Source organism: Oncorhynchus keta, unplaced genomic scaffold (assembly GCF_023373465.1).
Source record: "Oncorhynchus keta strain PuntledgeMale-10-30-2019 unplaced genomic scaffold, Oket_V2 Un_scaffold_5155_pilon_pilon, whole genome shotgun sequence".
Classification (NCBI taxonomy): Eukaryota; Metazoa; Chordata; class Actinopteri; order Salmoniformes; family Salmonidae; genus Oncorhynchus; species Oncorhynchus keta.
In genome coordinates this window covers 155,001-172,571 of record NW_026290953.1, presented here as the reverse complement: position 1 = coordinate 172,571, position 17,571 = coordinate 155,001, and the positions used below count along the sequence as shown (strand labels likewise).

Below are 17,571 nucleotides of genomic sequence, written 5' to 3'. Positions count from 1 at the left end.
TCATCTGTCATCACTACTGGGGCTACTACTGTAGCTTCATCTGTCATCACTACTGTAGCTTCATCTGTCATCACTACTGCAGCTTCATCTGTCATCACTACTGTAGCTTCATCTGTCATCACTACTGCAGCTTCATCTGTCATCACTACTGTAGCTTCATCTGTCATCACTACTGGGGCTACTACTGCAGCTTCATCTGTCATCACTACTGGGGCTACTACTGCACCTTCATCTGTTATCACTACTGCACCTTCATCTGTCATCACTACTGGGGCTACTACTGCAGCTTCATCTATCATCACTACTGGGGCTACTACTTCACCTTCATCTGTTATCACTACTGGGTCTACTACTGTAGCTTCATCTGTCATCACTACTGCAGCTTCATCTGTCATCACTACTGTAGCATCATACTGGGGCATCACTACTGCAGCTTCATCTGTCATCACTACTGTAGCTTCATCTGTCATCACTACTGGGGCTACTACTGCAGCTTCATCTGTCATCACTACTGGGGCTACTACTGCAGCTTCATCTGTCATCACTACTGGGGCTACTACTGTAGCTTCATCTGTCATCACTACTGGGGCTACTACTGCACCTTCATCTGTTATCACTACTGGGGCTACTACTGTAGCTTCATCTGTCATCACTACTGCAGCTTCATCTGTCATCACTACTGTAGCTTCATCTGTCATCACTACTGGGGCTACTACTGTAGCTTCATCTGTCATCACTACTGGGGCTACTACTGCAGCTTCATCTGTCATCACTACTGGGGCTACTACTGTAGCTTCATCTGTCATCACTACTGGGGCTACTACTGTAGCTTCATCTGTCATCACTACTGGGGCTACTACTGTAGCTTCATCTGTCATCACTACTGGGGCTACTACTGTAGCTTCATCTGTCATCACTACTGGGGCTACTACTGTAGCTTCATCTGTCATCACTACTGGGACTACTACTGTAGCTTCATCTGTCATCACTACTGCAGCTTCATCTGTCATCACTACTGGGGCTACTACTGCAGCTTCATCTGTCATCACTACTGCAGCTTCATCTGTCATCACTACTGGGGCTACTACTGTAGCTTCATCTGTCATCACTACTGCAGCTTCATCTGTCATCACTACTGCAGCTAGACTGTTATCTACTGCAGCATCTACTGTCATGCATCATTGTGTGTTCTCCATAGCTGTCCTAGACTCCAGGTGTGTTCTCCATAGCTGTCCTAGACTCCAGGTGTGTTCTCCATAGCTGTCCTAGACTCCAGGTGTGTTGTCCATAGCTGTCCTAGACTCCAGGTGTGTTCTCCATAGCTGTCCAAGACTCCAGGTGTGTTCTCCATAGCTGTCCTAGACTCCAGGTGTGTTCTCCATAGCTGTCCTAGACTCCAGGTGTGTTCTCCATAGCTGTCCTAGACTCCAGGTGTGTTCTCCATAGCTGTCCTAGACTCCAGGTGTGTTCTCCATAGCTGTCCTAGACTCCAGGTGTGTTCTCCATAGCTGTCCTAGACTCCAGGTGTGTTGTCCATAGCTGTCCTAGACTCCAGGTGTGTTCTCCATAGCTGTCCTAGACTCCAGGTGTGTTCTCCATAGCTGTCCTAGACTCCAGGTGTGTTCTCCATAGCTGTCCTAGACTCCAGGTGTGTTCTCCATAGCTGTCCTAGACTCCAGGTGTGTTGTCCATAGCTGTCCTAGACTCCAGGTGTGTTCTCCATAGCTGTCCTAGACTCCAGGTGTGTTCTCCATAGCTGTCCTAGACTCCAGGTGTGTTGTCCATAGCTGTCCTAGACTCCAGGTGTGTTGTCCATAGCTGTCCTAGACTCCAGGTGTGTTCTCCATAGCTGTCCTAGACTCCAGGTGTGTTGTCCATAGCTGTCCAAGACTCCAGGTGTGTTCTCCATAGCTATCCTAGACTCCAGGTGTGTTCTCCATAGCTGTCCTAGACTCCAGGTGTGTTCTCCATAGCTGTCCTAGACTCCAGGTGTGTTGTCCATAGCTGTCCTAGACTCCAGGTGTGTTGTCCATAGCTGTCCTAGACTCCAGGTGTGTTCTCCATAGCTGTCCTAGACTCCAGGTGTGTTGTCTATAGCTGTCCTAGACTCCAGGAGGTTGAAGATGGGATCTGGTTTCTGTCTTCAATCGGCAGAACACTAGACAACAGAGGAGGAGGTTGAAGACGGGATCTGGTTTCTGTCTTCAATCGGCAGAACACTAGACAACAGAGGAGGAGGTTGAAGACGGGATCTGGTTTCTGTCTTCAATCGGCAGAACACTAGACAACAGAGGAGGAGGTTGAAGATGGGATCTGGTTTCTGTCTTCAATCGGCAGAACACTAGACAACAGAGGAGGAGGTTGAAGATGGGATCTGGTTTCTGTCTTCAATCGGCAGAACACACACTTTGTGACCAAGTCGGAGTTCTCCAGTCGAGAAATGGAGAAAGCCTTTCCACACTCCTCACACTGAAAGACAAGACTGGATTAGGTTCACCAAAACAGTGTCACCAAAATAATCTGTTTTATTCACAAAGCATCTCAGAGTAGGAGTGGTGGTCTAGGATCAGGTCTAGGATCAGGTCTAGGATTAGGTCTCAGGGTAGGAGTGGTGATCTAGGATCAGGTCTCAGGGTAGGAGAGGTGATCTAGGATCAGGTCTCAGGGTAGGAGTGGTGATCTAAGGATCAGGTCTCAGGGTAGGAGTGGTGATCTAGGATCAGGTCTAGGATCAGGTCTCAGGGTAGGAGTGGTGGTCTAGGATCAGTTCTAGGTTCAGGTCTCAGGGTAGGAGTGGTGGTCTAGGATCAGGTCTCAGGGTAGGAGTGCTGATCTAGGATCAGGTCTCACTCTACATACAAGGGAGCAGTGTGTGGTACAAACACCAACCTGGAGGATATGATAGCCCATTCCCTGAGCCTTCCTGGTCTCAATAACGGCAGGGATCTCTTCAGAGTGTTCTATATTCCACAACCTGACAGTGGTGTCCTTCAAAACACACATAGCAACATTTATGATAATGCAAAATGGTATGGTAACAAAAGGGACATATTCTGTGACCTATAGGGATAGGACATGACATAGGACATGATATAGGACATGACATTGAGGTATATATTTACTGTGACCTGAAGGGATAGGACATGACATTGAGGTGTGTGTTTACTGTGACCTTCAGGGATAGGACATGACATAGGACATGACATTGAGGTGTGTGTTTACTGTGAAATACAGGGATAGGACATGACGTAGGACATGACATTGAGGTGTGTGTTTACTGTGACCTACAGGGATAGGACATGACATTGAGGTGTGTGTTTACTGTGACCTACAGGGATAGGACATGACATAGGACATGACATTGAGGTGTGTGTTTACTGTGACCTACAGGGATAGGACATGACATAGGACATGACATTGAGGTGTATATCTACTGTGACCTACAGGGATAGGACATGACGTAGGACATGACATTGAGGTGTGTGTTTACTGTGACCTACAGGGATAGGACATGACGTAGGACATGACATTGAGGTGTATATCTACTGTGACCTACAGGGATAGGACATGACGTAGGACATGACATTGAGGTGTGTGTTTACTGTGACCTACAGGGATAGGACATGACATTGAGGTGTGTGTTTACTGTGACCTACAGGGATAGGACATGACATTGAGGTGTGTGTTTACTGTGACCTACAGGGATAGGACATGACATAGGACATGACATTGAGGTGTATACATACTGTGACCTACAGGGATAGGACATGACATTGAGGTGTGTGTTTACTGTGACCTACAGGGATAGGACATGACGTAGGACATGACATTGAGGTGTGTGTTTACTGTGACCTACAGGGATAGGACATGACATAGGACATGACATTGAGGTGTATATCTACTGTGACCTACAGGGATAGGACATGACGTAGGACATGACATTGAGGTGTATATCTACTGTGACCTACAGGGATAGGACATGACATTGAGGTGTATATCTACTGTGACCTACAGGGATAGGACATGACATTGAGGTGTGTATTTACTGTGACCTACAGGGATAGGACATGACATAGGACATGACATTGAGGTGTATATCTACTGTGACCTACAGGGATAGGACATGACATAGGACATGACATTGAGGTGTATATCTACTGTGACCTACAGGGATAGGACATGACATTGAGGTGTATATCTACTGTGACCTACAGGGATAGGACATGACATAGGACATGACATTGAGGTGTGTATTTATGACGTAGGACATGACATTGAGGTGTATACCCACTGTGACCTACAGGGATAGGACATGACATAGGACATGACATTGAGGTGTGTGTTTGTACCTTGGAAGCTGAGGCCACCCATTTTCTGTCCGCACTGATTGCCACATCTGTCACCCAATCTGCATGTCCCTACGGTTAGACACACACACACACACACACACACACACACACACACACACACACACACACACACACACACACACACACACACACACACACACACACACACACACACACACACACACACACACACACACACACACACGTTTGAAACACACACACACACACACACACACACACACACACACACACACACACACACACACACACACACACACACACACACACACACACACACACACACACACACACACACACACACACACACACCATGAAGCTACCTTCAACTCCAGGGTCTTGCAGAGGGTCTCCATGTTCCACACAGCCACTGTTCTGTCATAAGACCCCGACACCAGGACTGACCCTGGACAACAACAGAGAACTACAGTCAGTCTGTCAGTAGTAGTATTAGAAGTAGAGGACTGACCCTGGACAACAACAGAGAACTACAGTCAGTCTGTCATACGCCCCCGACACCAGGACTGACCCTGGACAACAACAGAGAACTACAGTCAGTCTGTCATACGCCCCCGACACCAGGACTGACCCTGGACAACAACAGAGAACTACAGTCAGTCTGTCATACGCCCCGACACCAGGACTGACCCTGGACAACAACAGAGAACTACAGTCAGTCTGTCATACGCCCCCGACACCAGGACTGACCCTGGACAACAACAGAGAACTACAGTCAGTCTGTCATACGCCCCCGACACCAGGACTGACCCTGGACAACAACAGAGAACTACAGTCAGTCTGTCATACGCCCCCGACACCAGGACTGACCCTGGACAACAACAGAGAACTACAGTCAGTCTGTCATACGCCCCCGACACCAGGACTGACCCTGGACAACAACAGAGAACTACAGTCAGTCTGTCATACGCCCCCGACACCAGGACTGACCCTGGACAACAACAGAGAACTACAGTCAGTCTGTCAGTAGTAGTATTAGAGGTAGAGGACTGACCCTGGACAACAACAACCCTACCATCCACAGAGAAGACTGATATGTCTACCCTACCATCCACAGAGAAGACTGATATGTCTACCCTACCATCCACAGAGAAGACTGATATGTCTACCCTACCGTCCACAGAGAAGACTGATATGTCTACCCTACCATCCACAGAGAAGACTGATATGTCTACCCTACCATCCACAGAGAAGACTGATATGTCTACCCTACCATCCACAGAGAAGACTGATATGTCTACCCTACCGTCCACAGAGAAGACTGATATGTCTACCCTACCGTCCACAGAGAAGAAGACTGATATGTCTACCCTACCATCCACAGAGAAGACTGATATGTCTACCCTACCGTCCACAGAGAAGACTGATATGTCTACCCTACCATCCACAGAGAAGACTGATATGTCTACCCTACCATCCACAGAGAAGAAGACTGATATGTCTACCCTACCGTCCACAGAGAAGAAGACTGATATGTCTACCCTACCATCCACAGAGAAGACTGATATGTCTACCCTACCATCCACAGAGAAGACTGATATGTCTACCCTACCATCCACAGAGAAGAAGACTGATATGTCTACCCTACCATCCACAGAGAAGACTGATATGTCTACCCTACCATCCACAGAGAAGACTGATATGTCTACCCTACCGTCCACAGAGAAGAAGACTGATATGTCTACCCTACCATCCACAGAGAAGAAGACTGATATGTCTACCCTACCGTCCACAGAGAAGACTGATATGTCTACCCTACCGTCCACAGAGAAGACTGATACCTGTCTGACCCTACCGTCCACAGTCTACCCTACCACCCACAGAGAAGACTGATATGTCTACCCTACCATCCACAGAGAAGAAGACTGACTGGATATGTCCACAGACCCTACCATCCACAGAGAAGAAGACTGATATGTCTACCCTACCATCCACAGAGAACACTGATATGTCTACCCTACCATCCACAGAGAACACTGATATGTCTACCCTACCATCCACAGAGAAGACTGATATGTCTACCCTACCGTCCACAGAGAAGACTGATATGTCTACCCTACCATCCACAGAGAAGACTGATATGTCTACCCTACCGTCCACAGAGAAGACTGATATGTCTACCCTACCGTCCACAGAGAAGCCTGATATGTCTACCCTACCATCCACAGAGAAGACTGATATGTCTACCCTACCATCCACAGAAAAGACTGATATATGTCTACCCTACCATCCACAGAGAAGAAGACTGATATGTCTACCCTACCATCCACAGAGAAGAAGACTGATATGTCTACCCTACCATCCACAGAGAAGACTGATATGTCTACCCTACTGATATGTCTACCCTACCATCCACAGAGAAGACTGACATATGTCTACCCTACCATCCACAGAGAAGACTGATATGTCTACCCTACCATCCACAGAGAAGACTGATATGTCTACCCTACCATCCACAGAGAAGACTGATATGTCTACCCTACCATCCACAGAGAAGACTGATATGTCTACCCTACCATCCACAGAGAAGACTGATATGTCTACCCTACCATCCACAGAGAAGACTGATATGTCTACCCTACCATCCACAGAGAAGACTGATATGTCTACCCTACCATCCACAGAGAAGACTGATATGTCTACCCTACCATCCACAGAGAAGACTGATATGTCTACCCTACCATCCACAGAGAAGAAGACTGATATGTCTACCCTACCATCCACAGAGAAGACTGATATGTCTACCCTACCATCCACAGAGAAGACTGATATGTCTACCCTACCATCCACAGAGAAGACTGATATGTCTACCCTACCATCCACAGAGAAGACTGATATGTCTACCCTACCATCCACAGAGAAGAAGACTGATATGTCTACCCTACCATCCACAGAGAAGACTGATATGTCTACCCTACCATCCACAGAGAAGAAGACTGATATGTCTACCCTACCATCCACAGAGAAGACTGATATGTCTACCCTACCATCCACAGAGAAGACTGATATGTCTACCCTACCATCCACAGAGAAGACTGATATGTCTACCCTACCATCCACAGAGAAGACTGATATGTCTACCCTACCATCCACAGAGAAGACTGATATGTCTACCCTACCATCCACAGAGAAGACTGATATGTCTACCCTACCATCCACAGAGAAGAGACTGATATGTCTACCCTACCATCCACAGAGAAGACTGATATGTCTACCCTACCATCCACAGAGAAGACTGATATGTCTACCCTACCATCCACAGAGAAGAAGACTGATATGTCTACCCTACCATCCACAGAGAAGAAGACTGATATGTCTACCCTACCATCCACAGAGAAGACTGATATGTCTACCCTACCATCCACAGAGAAGACTGATATGTCTACTACCATCCACAGAGAAGACTGATATGTCTACCCTACCATCCACAGAGAAGACTGATATGTCTACCCTACCATCCACAGAGAAGTCTACTGATATGTCTACCCTTCACAGAGAAGCCTCTACCCTACATCCACAGAGAAGACTGATATGTCTACCCTACCGTCCACAGAGAAGACTGATATGTCTACCCTACCATCCACAGAGAAGACTGATATGTCTACCCTACCGTCCACAGAAGAAGACTGATATGTCTACCCTACCATCCACAGTTAAGACTGATATGATCTACTTCCAAAAAATACAGTTTTATATCTTTATGTCCACAAATGCCAGTTCAAGACTGATATGTCTACCCTACCGTCCACAGAGAAGGTGCAGGAGCTGACGGATCCGTCGTGTCCCTTGCTCAGGGTCAGGCCACCGTGGGAACGGAACGTTCCTGTCTGGACGTCCCACAGCTGCAGAGTCTTGTCCCACGATGCAGTGCACAAGTAGCGTCCGTTAGCAGTGAAACAGCAGTTGGAGATGACGTTGGTGTGGGTGCTGTGTTTGGGACAGGATAGAACAACAATGTGTATTGTCATAATGCATATTGGAAATATTGGGGGTTCCCCCCCCCACAAGCTCTGGAGGCTTGGTTACGACAGCCTCAACGTGACCTTGACTAACACTAATTAGTTTGAAATGTGTGCAATAGCTAGTGGACGAGGTTCATTTGAAGATAATGAAAAGTTCTCTCTGATATAATGCCAGGCTATATTTTAGTTCACTGTACTGCATCAATCTTTCTGACATAATGCCAGGCTATATTTTAGTTCACTGTTACTGCATCAATCTCTCTGATATAATGCCAGGCTATATTTTAGTTCACTGTTACTGCATCAATCTCTCTGACATAATGCCAGGCTATATTTTAGTTCACTGTACTACAGCGCATGTGTTATAATGAGAGTCCTGTGTTTAGTGTTTATCACGAGGACACAACGATATTTGATCCTGTATTTTAAGAGGACAGCTTGAAGGTTAAAACCCAGGCGTATCAGATGATTGTGTAAAACACAAGGTGTCCTAGTTCTGACATACAGTCTGTCTCAAGCTACTGGGTCTACATTTCATGATCTGGGGTGTAATTATGAGACCAGTGAGTTCACCCAGTCCACCGTGGACCGTAAACACAACGATCTGAGGTGTCATTATGAGACCAGTGAGTTCACCCGGTCCACCGTGGACCATAAACACAACGATCTGAGGTGTCATTATGAGACCAGTGAGTTCACCCGGTCCACCGTGGACCATAAACACAACGATCTGAGGTGTCATTATGAGACCAGTGAGTTCACCCGGTCCACCGTGGACCGTAAACACAACGATCTGAGGTGTTTATGAGACCAGTGAGTTCACCCGTCCACCGTGGACCATAAACACAACGATCTGAGGTGTCATTATGAGACCAGTGAGTTCACCCGGTCCACCGTGGACCATAAACACAACGATCTGAGGTGTAATTATGAGACCAGTGAGTTCACCCGGTCCACCGTGGACCATAAACACAACGATCTGAGGTGTCATTATGAGACCAGTGAGTTCACCCGGTCCACCGTGACCATAAACACAACGATCTGAGGTGTCATTATGAGACCAGTGAGTTCACCCGTCCACCGTGGACCATAAACACAACGATCTGAGGTGTCATTATGAGACCAGTGAGTTCACCCAGTCCACCGTGGACCATAAACACAACGATCTGAGGTGTCATTATGAGACCAGTGAGTTCACCCAGTCCACCGTGGACCATAAACACAACGATCTGAGGTGTCATTATGAGACCAGTGAGTTCACCCGGTCCACCGTGGACCATAAACACAACGATCTGAGGTGTCATTATGAGACCAGTGAGTTCACCCGGTCCACCGTGGACCGTAAACACAACGATCTGAGGTGTCATTATGAGACCAGTGAGTTCACCCGGTCCACCGTGGACCGTAAACACAATGATCTGAGGTGTAATTATGAGACCAGTGAGTTCACCCAGTCCACCGTGGACCATAAACACAACGATCTGAGGTGTCATTATGAGACCAGTGAGTTCACCCGGTCCACCGTGGACCATAAACACAACGATCTGAGGTGTCATTATGAGACCAGTGAGTTCACCCAGTCCACCGTGGACCATAAACACAACGATCTGAGGTGTCATTATGAGACCAGTGAGTTCACCCAGTCCACCGTGGACCATAAACACAACGATCTGAGGTGTCATTATGAGACCAGTGAGTTCACCCAGTCCACCGTGGACCATAAACACAACGATCTGAGGTGTCATTATGAGACCAGTGAGTTCACCCGGTCCACCGTGGACCATAAACACAACGATCTGAGGTGTCATTATGAGACCAGTGAGTTCACCCGGTCCACCGTGGACCATAAACACAACGATCTGAGGTGTCATTATGAGACCAGTGAGTTCACCCGGTCCACCGTGGACCATAAACACAACGATCTGAGGTGTCATTATGAGACCAGTGAGTTCACCCGGTCCACCGTGGACCGTAAACACAACGATCTGAGGTGTAATTATGAGACCAGTGAGTTCACCCGGTCCACCGTGGACCATAAACACAACGATCTGAGGTGTCATTATGAGACCAGTGAGTTCACCCAGTCCACCGTGGACCATAAACACAATGATCTGAGGTGTCATTATGAGACCAGTGAGTTCACCCGGTCCACCGTGGACCGTAAACACAACGATCTGAGGTGTCATTATGAGACCAGTGAGTTCACCCAGTCCACCGTGGACCATAAACACAACGATCTGAGGTGTCATTATGAGACCAGTGAGTTCACCCAGTCCACCGTGGACCGTAAACACAACGATCTGAGGTGTAATTATGAGACCAGTGAGTTCACCCGGTCCACCGTGGACCATAAACACAACGATCTGAGGTGTCATTATGAGACCAGTGAGTTCACCCGGTCCACCGTGGACCATAAACACAACGATCTGAGGTGTCATTATGAGACCAGTGAGTTCACCCGGTCCACCGTGGACCATAAACACAACTGACAAATCTTTATTAAATGTCTGCGGTCAGACATGACAACAACAACAAACAGTTGTCATGATGTTCCTTGATGCTCTGGTCATTGGTCAGCCTGGCAGTGCATGTTATCTATCATCTCAGGGACCGTGTGTAAAGTCTAGCATAATGAGTGGTATCTCAGGGACCGTGTGTAAAGTCTAATATAATGAGTGGTATCTATCATCCCAGGGACCGTGTGTAAAGTCTAATATAATGAGTGGTATCTCAGGGACCGTGTGTAAAGTGTAACATAATGAGTGGTATCTATCATCTCAGGGACCGTGTGTAAAGTCTAATATAATGAGTGGTATCTCAGGGACCGTGTGTAAAGTCTAACATAATGAGTGGTATCTCAGGGACTGTGTGTAAAGTCTAATATAATGAGTGGTATCTATCATCAAAGGGACCGTGTGTAAAGTGTAATATAATGAGTGGTATCTCAGGGACCGTGTGTAAAGTCTAACATAATGAGTGGTATCTATCATCCCAGGGACAGTGTGTAAAGTCTAATATAATGAGTGGTATCTCAGGGACCGTGTGTAAAGTCTAATATAATGAGTGGTATCTCAGGGACCGTGTGTAAAGTCTAATATAATGAGTGGTATCTTCACCTGTTGATGGAGAGTGTGGTTTGGGTGGAGACCAGGTCCCACAGTTTGATGGTTCTGTCTTCAGAGACACTGGCTACGTGCTGACTCTGAGGATCAAACCGACACCGCGTGATCGTAGACTTGTGGTGATCTGAGGGAATTGACAGCATTAAACATGACTTAAACTGAGACTCAGTGACCTGACGTTACCATTAGACATAACTTAAACTGACGTTACCACTAGACATGACTTAAACTGACGTTACCACTAGACATGACTTAAACTGAGACTCAGTGACCTGACGTTACCATTAGACATGACTTAAACTGAGACTCAGTGACCTGACGTTACCATTAGACATAACTTAAACTGACGTTACCACTAGACATGACTTAAACTGAGACTCAGTGACCTGACGTTACCACTAGACATGACTTAAACTGAGACTCAGTGACCTGACGTTACCACTAGACATGACTTAAACTGAGACTCAGTGACCTGACGTTACCACTAGACATGACTTAAACTGAGACTCAGTGACCTGACGTTACCACTAGACATGACTTAAACTGAGACTCAGTGACCTGACGTTACCACTAGACATGACTTAAACTGAGACTCAGTGACCTTAGCGTTAGCATAGCTCAATGGTAAAATCAATATAGAGATCAATAACTATTGCTGAATGACTTTAGGATGTACCTTTGATGTGGAAGAGCCTCTCCCCTGTATCAGCTGAGGTCAGGCAGATTGCATTCTCCAGGTCGGAGGAGGAGACTACGTACTTCCCGTCCTCTGAGACGCTACATGAGGTCAGGAGACCAGCCTGAGCTGCAGTCCACTATGTAACACACACACAGGCTGTGTTACCTATATACTCCCTATATACTCCCTATATACTCCCTATATACTCCCTATATACTCCCTCTCTGGCATTATGATTCTGAGCTGCAGTCCACTATGTAACACACAGGCTATGTCACCTATATACTCCCTCTATACTCCCTATATACTCCCACTATACTCCCTCTCTGGCATTATGATTCTGAGCTGCAGTCCACTATGTAACACACAGGCTATGCCACCTATATACTCCCTATATACTCCCTCTATACTCCCTCTATACTCCCTATATACTCCCTCTATACTCCCTATATACTCCCTATATACTCCCTATATACTCCCTCTATACACCCTATATACTCCCTATATACTCCCAATATACTCCCTATATACTCCCTATATACTCCCAATATACTATACTCCCTCTATACTCCCTATATACTCCCTATATACTCCCTCTATACTCCCTATATACTCCCAATATACTCCCTCTATACTCCCTATATACTCCCAATATATATACTCCCTATATACTCTGGCATTATGATTCTGAGCTGCAGTCCACTATGTAACACACAGGCTATGTCACCTATATACTCCCTATATACTCCCAATATACTCCCTATATACTCCCTATATACTCCCTCTATACTTCCCCTATATACTCCCTATATACTCCTATATACTCCCTATATACTCCCTATATACTCCCTATATACTCCCTATATACTCCCTCTATACTCCCTCCCCTATATACTCCCTCTCTGGCATTATGATTCTGAGCTGCAGTCCACTATGTAACACACAGGCTATGTCACCTATATACTCCCTATATACTCCCTCTATACTCCCTATATACTCCCTCTATACTCCCTATATACTCCCTATATACTCCCTCTATACTCCCTATATACTCCCTATATACTCCCTATATACTCCCTATATACTATATACTCCCTATATACTCCCTATATACTATATACTCCCTATATACTCCCTATATACTCCCTATATACTCCCTCTATACTCCCTATATACTCCCTCTATACTCCCTATATACTCCCTCTATACTCCCTATATACTCCCTATATACTCCCAATATACTCCCTATATCCAAGATGGCGTAGCAGTCGGACGTATGTTTTGTCTTGTCCCGTCCTGTCTAGTGTAAATATAGTTTTCTTCGTTTTTTTCTGTATATATTTCGTACATATTTTAATCTCATTTTCAAACTAGAGCTGAATATACTCTCCTGCAACCCGCATCACCCAATGTGGTACGGATCCGCCTTTTCTATACTTTACTTTAGAACCGGAAGCCACCATCAGAAGCTAGCCAGCTAACTAGCTACTAGCTCGTACTCAGTTAGCCATTGCTAGCGGTCTTCTAAGCTAACTAGAACACCAGCGACATCAACCCAGAGCATATCAGACTGCTCTTTCTCTACCACATCTCCGGATTCCTACCGCAAGCTCTGAACCTTTACACCGGATCATCGCAACTAGCTAGCTGCAATTCCGAGCGGCTACTCCTGGCCAACGTCTCTGGCCCAAAACAAGCTACAGTTAGCCTTGAGCTAAGCCCACCTCCCGACTAGCCGAAGAGGCCCAACGATACCTCTTTTGCCAATTGGCCTGGACCCTTTACTGCCGACACGGAGCGCCGCCGATCCATCACGACTGGTCCGCCGACACAATCGTCCGAGGTGGTTTCAACAGGCTTTTTCGTTGCGACATCGCCAAAGATCCATCTGCTGGCCAAGGCCCGCGAGCTTTCTGAAACGCTGTGTCTCCAGCTCACCCAGCGCACTAGAGCTCCTGTAGCATAATCCTGGGCTACAATTACCCGGGCCCACGACCGGTCTGTCGATGTCACCGCAAGAAGAGGAATAAACAGACTCACCCCATCGCGACGTCCCCAAAGGTTAGCTCTCTAGCCCTCGCTATCTCCCTACTTGCTATTCGGCCTGCTAACGGCTAGCTTGTCTAGCCCGGGCCTACGAACTGTTAGCTTGTTAGCACAGGCCTGCTAACCATCTGACTCACCTCATCCCAAACACTTCTGAACCCATTTACTTTCTATCTCTCTTTGATTTTTATTTGTTTATACCTTCCGGAAACCTGCCTCACCCACTGTGATACGGATTCGCTATCACTTTTAATTTTTATTTATTTTTATGACACACTCAAGAACCTCCAGACGCTAACCAGCTAACTAGCTACAAGCTATTTAGTCATTGTTAGTTTAAAAAAAAAAAAAACCTGGATAACACTCGCCAGCCCAGCTTCCCTGCCCATCCACCGCTGCCCCCTGGACACTGATCTCTTGGCTACATAGCTGACGCACGCTGGACTGTCCATTAATCACGGTACCCCATTCTGCTTGTTTGTTTATCTGTCGGCCCAGTTGCCTAGTCAACGCCATTTTACCTGCTGTTTGTTGTGCTAGCTGATTAGCCTCGCCTACTGTTTTTAGCTAGCTTTCCCAATTCAACGCCTGTGATTACTGTATGCCTCGCTGTATGTCTCTCCCAAATGTCAATATGCCTTGTATACTGTTGTTCAGGTTAGTTATCATTGTTTTAGTTCACAATGGAGCCCCTAGATCCACTCTGCATACCCCTGTTACCTCCTTTGTCCCACCCCCACACATGCGGTGACCTCACCCATTACAACCAGCATGTCCAGAGATACAACCTCTCTCATCATCACCCAGTGCCTGGGCTTACCTCCGCTGTACCCGCACCCCACCATACCCCTGTCTGCGCATTATGCCCTGAATATATTCTACCATGCCCAGAAACCTGCTCCTCTTATCCTCTGCCCCCAACGCTCTAGGCGACCAGTTTTGATAGCCTTTAGCCGCACCCTCATACTACTCCTTCTCTGTTCCGCGGGTGATGTGGAGGTAAACCCAGGCCCTGCATGCCCCCAGGTACCCTCATTTGTTGACTTCTGTGATCGAAAAGTCTTGGTTTTATGCATGTCAACATCAGAAGCCTCCTCCCTAAGTTTGTTTTACTCACTGCTTTAGCACACTCTGCTAACCCTGATGTCCTTGCCGTGTCTGAATCCTGGCTCAGGAAGGCCACCAAAATTCAGAGATTTCCATACCCAACTATAACATCTTCCGTCAAGATAGAACTGCCAAAGGGGCGGAGTCGCAGTCTACTGCAGAGATAGCCTGCAAAGTAATGTCATACTTTCCAGGTCCATACCCAAACAGTTTGAACTACTAATTTTGAAAATTACTCTCTCCAGAAACAAGTCTATCACTGTTGCCGCCTGCTACCGACCCCCGTCAGCTCCCAGCTGCGCCCTGGACACCATTTGTGAATTGATCGCCCCCATCTAGCTTCAGAGTTTGTTCTGTTAGGTGACCTAAACTGGGATATGCTTAACACCCCGGCAGTCCTACAATCTAAGCTAGATGCCCTCAATCTCACTCAAATCATCAAGGAACCCACCAGGTACAACCCTAACTCTGTAAACAAGGGCACCCTCATAGACGTCATCCTGACCAACTGGCCCTCCAAATATACCTCCGCTGTCTTCAACCAGGATCTCAGCGATCACTGCCTCATCGCCTGTATCCGCCACGGAGCCGCAGTCAAACGACCACCCTCATCACTGTCAAACGCTCCCTAAAACACTTCTGTGAGCAGGCCTTTCTAATCGACCTGGCCCGTGTATCCTGGAAGGACATTGACCTCATCCCGTCAGTTGAGGATGCCTGGTCATTCTTTAAAAGTAACTTCCTCACCATTTTAGATAAGCATGCTCCGTTCAAAAAATGCAGAACCAAGAACAGATACAGCCCTTGGTTCACTCCAGACCTGACTGCCCTCGACCAGCACAAAAACATCCTGTGGCGGACTGCAATAGCATCGAATAGCCCCCGTGATATGCAACTGTTCAGGGAAGTCAGGAACCAATACACGCAGTCAGTCAGGAAAGCTAAGGCCAGCTTCTTCAGGCAGAAGTTTGCATCCTGTAGCTCCAACTCCAAAAAGTTCTGGGACACTGTGAAGTCCATGGAGAACAAGAGCACCTCCTCCCAGCTGCCCACTGCACTGAGGCTAGGAAACACGGTCTCCACCGATAAATCCATGATTATCGAAAACTTCAATAAGCACTTCTCAACGGCTGGCCATGCCTTCCGCCTGGCTACTCCAACCTCGGCCAACAGCTCCGCCCCCCGTAGTTCCTCACCCAAGCCTCTCCAGGTTCTCCTTTACCCAAATCCAGATAGCAGATGTTCTGAAAGAGCTGCAAAACCTGGACCCGTACAAATCAGCTGGGCTTGACAATCTGGACCCGCTATTTCTGAAACTATCTGCCGCCATTGTCGCAACCCCTATTACCAGCCTGTTCAACCTCTCTTTCATATCGTCTGAGATCCCCAAGGATTGAAAGCTGCCGCAGTCATCCCCCTCTTCAAAGGGGGAGACACCCTGGACCCAAACTGCTATAGACCTATATCCATCCTGCCCTGCCTATCTAAGGTCTTCGAAAGCCAAGTCAACAAACAGGTCACTGACCATCTCGAATCCCACCGTACCTTCTCCGCTGTGCAATCTGGTTTCCCAGCCGGTCACGGGTGCACCTCAGCCACACTCAAGGTACTAAATGATATCATAACCGCCATCGATAAAAGACAGTACTGTGCAGCCGTCTTCATCGACCTCGCCAAGGCTTTCGACTCTGTCAATCACCAAATTCTTATCGGCAGACTCAACAGCCTCGGTTTTTCGGATGACTGCCTTGCCTGGTTCACCAATTACTTTGCAGACAGAGTTCAGTGTGTCAAATCAGAGGGCATGCTGTCCGGTCCTCTGGCAGTCTCTATGGGGGTGCCACAGGGTTCAATTCCTCGGGCCGACTCTTTTCTCTGTATATATCAATGATGTTGCTCTTGCTGCGGGCGATTCCCTGATCCACCTCTACGCAGACGACACCATTCTATATACTTTCGGCCCGTCATTGGACACTGTGCTATCCAACCTCCAAACGAGCTTCAATGCCATACAGCACTCCTTCCGTGGCCTCCAACTGCTCTTAAACGCGAGTAAAACCAAATGCATGCTTTTCAACCGATCGCTGCCTGCACCCGCATGCCCGACTAGCATCACCACCCTGGATGGTTCCAACCTTGAATATGTGGACATCTATAAGTACCTAGGTGTCTGGCTAGACTGCAAACTCTCCTTCCAGACTCACATCAAACATCTCCAATCAAAAATCAAATCCAGAGTCGGCTTTCTATTCCGCAACAAAGCCTCCTTC

General features: G+C 47.2%; 1 protein-coding gene and 1 long non-coding RNA gene across 2 annotated transcripts in view; both read right to left on the bottom strand.

Annotated features, from left to right (window-relative positions):
* Nucleotides 1-1,896: 1,896 nt before the first annotated feature.
* Nucleotides 1,897-17,571, bottom strand: part of LOC127928948 (WD repeat-containing protein 88-like) — a 26,859-nt gene continuing 11,184 nt past the window's right edge. The window contains exons 5-11 of the mRNA XM_052516569.1: nt 12,146-12,284; nt 11,464-11,593; nt 8,128-8,312; nt 4,691-4,773; nt 4,350-4,418; nt 2,890-2,988; nt 1,897-2,469 (exon numbers count right to left, since the gene is read on the bottom strand). Coding sequence (XP_052372529.1) covers nt 2,281-2,469; nt 2,890-2,988; nt 4,350-4,418; nt 4,691-4,773; nt 8,128-8,312; nt 11,464-11,593; nt 12,146-12,284 — 894 coding nt within the window. The 3' untranslated portion in view covers nt 1,897-2,280. The remainder of the gene's footprint in view (nt 2,470-2,889; nt 2,989-4,349; nt 4,419-4,690; nt 4,774-8,127; nt 8,313-11,463; nt 11,594-12,145; nt 12,285-17,571) is intronic.
* LOC127928946 (uncharacterized) lies at nt 3,785-4,236 on the bottom strand. The gene is made up of 3 exons (XR_008132970.1): nt 4,109-4,236; nt 3,909-3,964; nt 3,785-3,852 (listed from the first exon to the last, which is right to left on the bottom strand). It is a non-coding gene; the product is annotated as an uncharacterized LOC127928946 (long non-coding RNA).